This window comes from Geospiza fortis, unplaced genomic scaffold (assembly GCF_000277835.1).
Source record: "Geospiza fortis unplaced genomic scaffold, GeoFor_1.0 scaffold1294, whole genome shotgun sequence".
Lineage (NCBI taxonomy): Eukaryota > Metazoa > Chordata > Aves > Passeriformes > Thraupidae > Geospiza > Geospiza fortis.
The window spans coordinates 5,237-7,506 of NW_005055260.1; the positions used below are offsets into that span (position 1 = coordinate 5,237).

Below are 2,270 nucleotides of genomic sequence, written 5' to 3' on the forward strand. Positions count from 1 at the left end.
TTTACTGGGATAGCAAGACACCTTTGAAAATGTAGGCTGGGAGACCTTCTTGGAGGGCCTTCTAAAAACTCTGGACTCTGCAGTTGTTCCCAGAATTCAGGGAAAGCTTCTTTCTTTCGAAATTTTCTCCTGAAAGGGGATTTGACTGTCTAACTTGATCTTTTACTGAGCGCTAAAGCAGTGGTTCACTTTGCGAGGAAGTGCAAACTCCAACGCAGTGAGTGTCTGCTCCAGAACCCTGGAGCTGCTGCTGTGCTGTTTCACAACAGAACTGCCACAGCTCAGGGGGTTTTGGGCAAGCTTTTCTGGGCAACTGTTTCTAGCAAGAGAATTAATGAATGAGAATTCATACAACTGATTTTTTAAAAAGTACCTGAGGGAGAGGATAAAAAAGCTGGTTGATGGGTTTGGCAGAACAGGAGCATTGAGTGTTAAAAAACAATTTGCATTTTCTTGATCATGTTTGTATTCCTTTACTGGTAAAACAGGCCAAAGTGTATGTACAAGCAAGAATGTTGTCCTGATCACTTGCTGGCTGTGTGAATGAAATGTGTATTTTGGGGGGATTTTGTGAAACAGGAAATCATGTCTGTTTGGGTTTACTTGTTCTGTGGGATTCACCAGCCCAAGCAGATTTCTGACAGCATCTCGTTCATTTTCCCTTCCCCATTACAGGTCACCTGAAGCATGTATTCAGAGATGCTGATCATGAGGTGAGTGTATTCAGAGATGCTGATCATGAGGTGAGTGACAAAGGAATATTTCACGTTCATGGCCTTTCAGAATTGTAGAGCCAGCTGTCAGCTTGGCCAGTGGCAGTAGAGTGTAGAGGGCCAGCTAGGTACAACAGAAAAAAATCCATTTTGATGACTGCAGCATCAAAAACCAAGGAATCACTGCCTAATTCAAGCTTCATCATTTCAGAACTTCCAAGAACTAGAAGCATTGTTTGACAAACAGAACATTGCTACCTGATAATAGGCAGGGTGGAATATTTATATGAGACCAATTTGCAGTGCATCGGAATCAGCCAATTGTAATTGAGTCAGGGCGCTTAGAATCCCATTGCTGTCAAAGTTCCTGATTTCTCCTTAGAAGATGTGGTGGAAGTTCTAAAAAGAAATGAGGTGCTAAATGCTAGGTGATGGCCTCTCCCTCATGCTTCTCTCTTGCCACAGAGGACAAAACCAACAGCCGTCTCTCCCCTGGCTCCCGCTGCTCCTGGAGAAGAAGCCAAAGAGGAGCAAATTGAGGTGGATGAGCGCCAGAGTCCATCAGTGGTCACACCAAGGCCTGAATATTCCGAGCCTGTAAGTGCCAGTTGTGAGTTGTACTGTCTTTAGTGCAAGGCAGAGGTGCAAGTTTTGGAGCAGCCAGCACTTCCTGTTGCTGGCTGAGGATGCTGAGTGCTGGAGTCCTGCCAGGAGCTAGGGATTTCCTGCAGGCAGTGTCAGCAGAACTTGGTCCTTGACCTGTCATGATGAGGCCCCAAACTGCTGGTTCTTCAGGTTGATCATTTGGCTGCTTGGCTCAGGGAAGCTCTATCTCTTGGTTTCTGCTGCGCTACGGCTGGGGGCGCACGTCATACTGCTGGAGGTCACGGGGCTTTGTCTGTTTTCTTTCCCTTTTTGGAATGGTGTGTTTGGTTTGTGAAATGCGTCTGCACCATTTTTGCGTAATTCTTCAGTTCTACAAAGTATTTTTGCCCAGATGTCTTTTGGCTTTTGATGAGCTACAAGGAGATGGTTGTGTTGTCATGAAGCTGTGGGGGGCCATTCTTAACCTGTCTGGCCAAAGACAGAAAGTGAGTAGTTTTGAAGCCTCCTGGTGAGGCAAGAAAGGAGAAGGCACCAGTTTCTGTTGATGCATTTAGTGATACACTCTGGAGATTTGGTAAGTGCCTTGGAGCATGGAGTGGGGGTGAAGCTGCAATCCTTGACTGCTCTCTTGTGTAGCTCAGAACATGCAGGCCTGTCCCTCATGCTTCTCTCATGCCACAGATGACAGAAGCAAGAGCCGTCTCTCCCCTGGCTCCTGCTGCTCGTGGAGAAGAAGCTAAAGAGGAGCAAATTGAGGTGGATGAGCTCCAGCCTCCATCAGTGGTCACACCAGAGCCTGAATATCCTGAGCCTGTAAGTGCCAGTTGTGGGTTGTGCTGACTTTAGGGCAAGGCAGAGGTGCAAGTTTCAGAGCAGCCAGTGCTTCCTGTTGCTGGCTGAGGATGCTGAGTGCTGGAGTCCTGCCAGGAGCTAGGGATTTCCTGCAGGCAG

The 2,270-nt window shown here is 47.3% G+C and overlaps 1 protein-coding gene across 1 annotated transcript in view; it reads left to right on the plus strand.

Moving 5' to 3' along the window:
• Positions 1-675: 675 nt before the first annotated feature.
• Positions 676-2,270, plus strand: part of LOC115949255 (fibrous sheath CABYR-binding protein-like) — a gene marked incomplete at both ends in the record, with an annotated part of 7,808 nt that continues 6,213 nt past the window's right edge. Inside the window, 3 exons of the mRNA XM_031065784.1 lie at positions 676-743; positions 1,179-1,310; positions 2,001-2,132. Coding sequence (XP_030921644.1) covers positions 676-743; positions 1,179-1,310; positions 2,001-2,132 — 332 coding nt within the window. The remainder of the gene's footprint in view (positions 744-1,178; positions 1,311-2,000; positions 2,133-2,270) is intronic.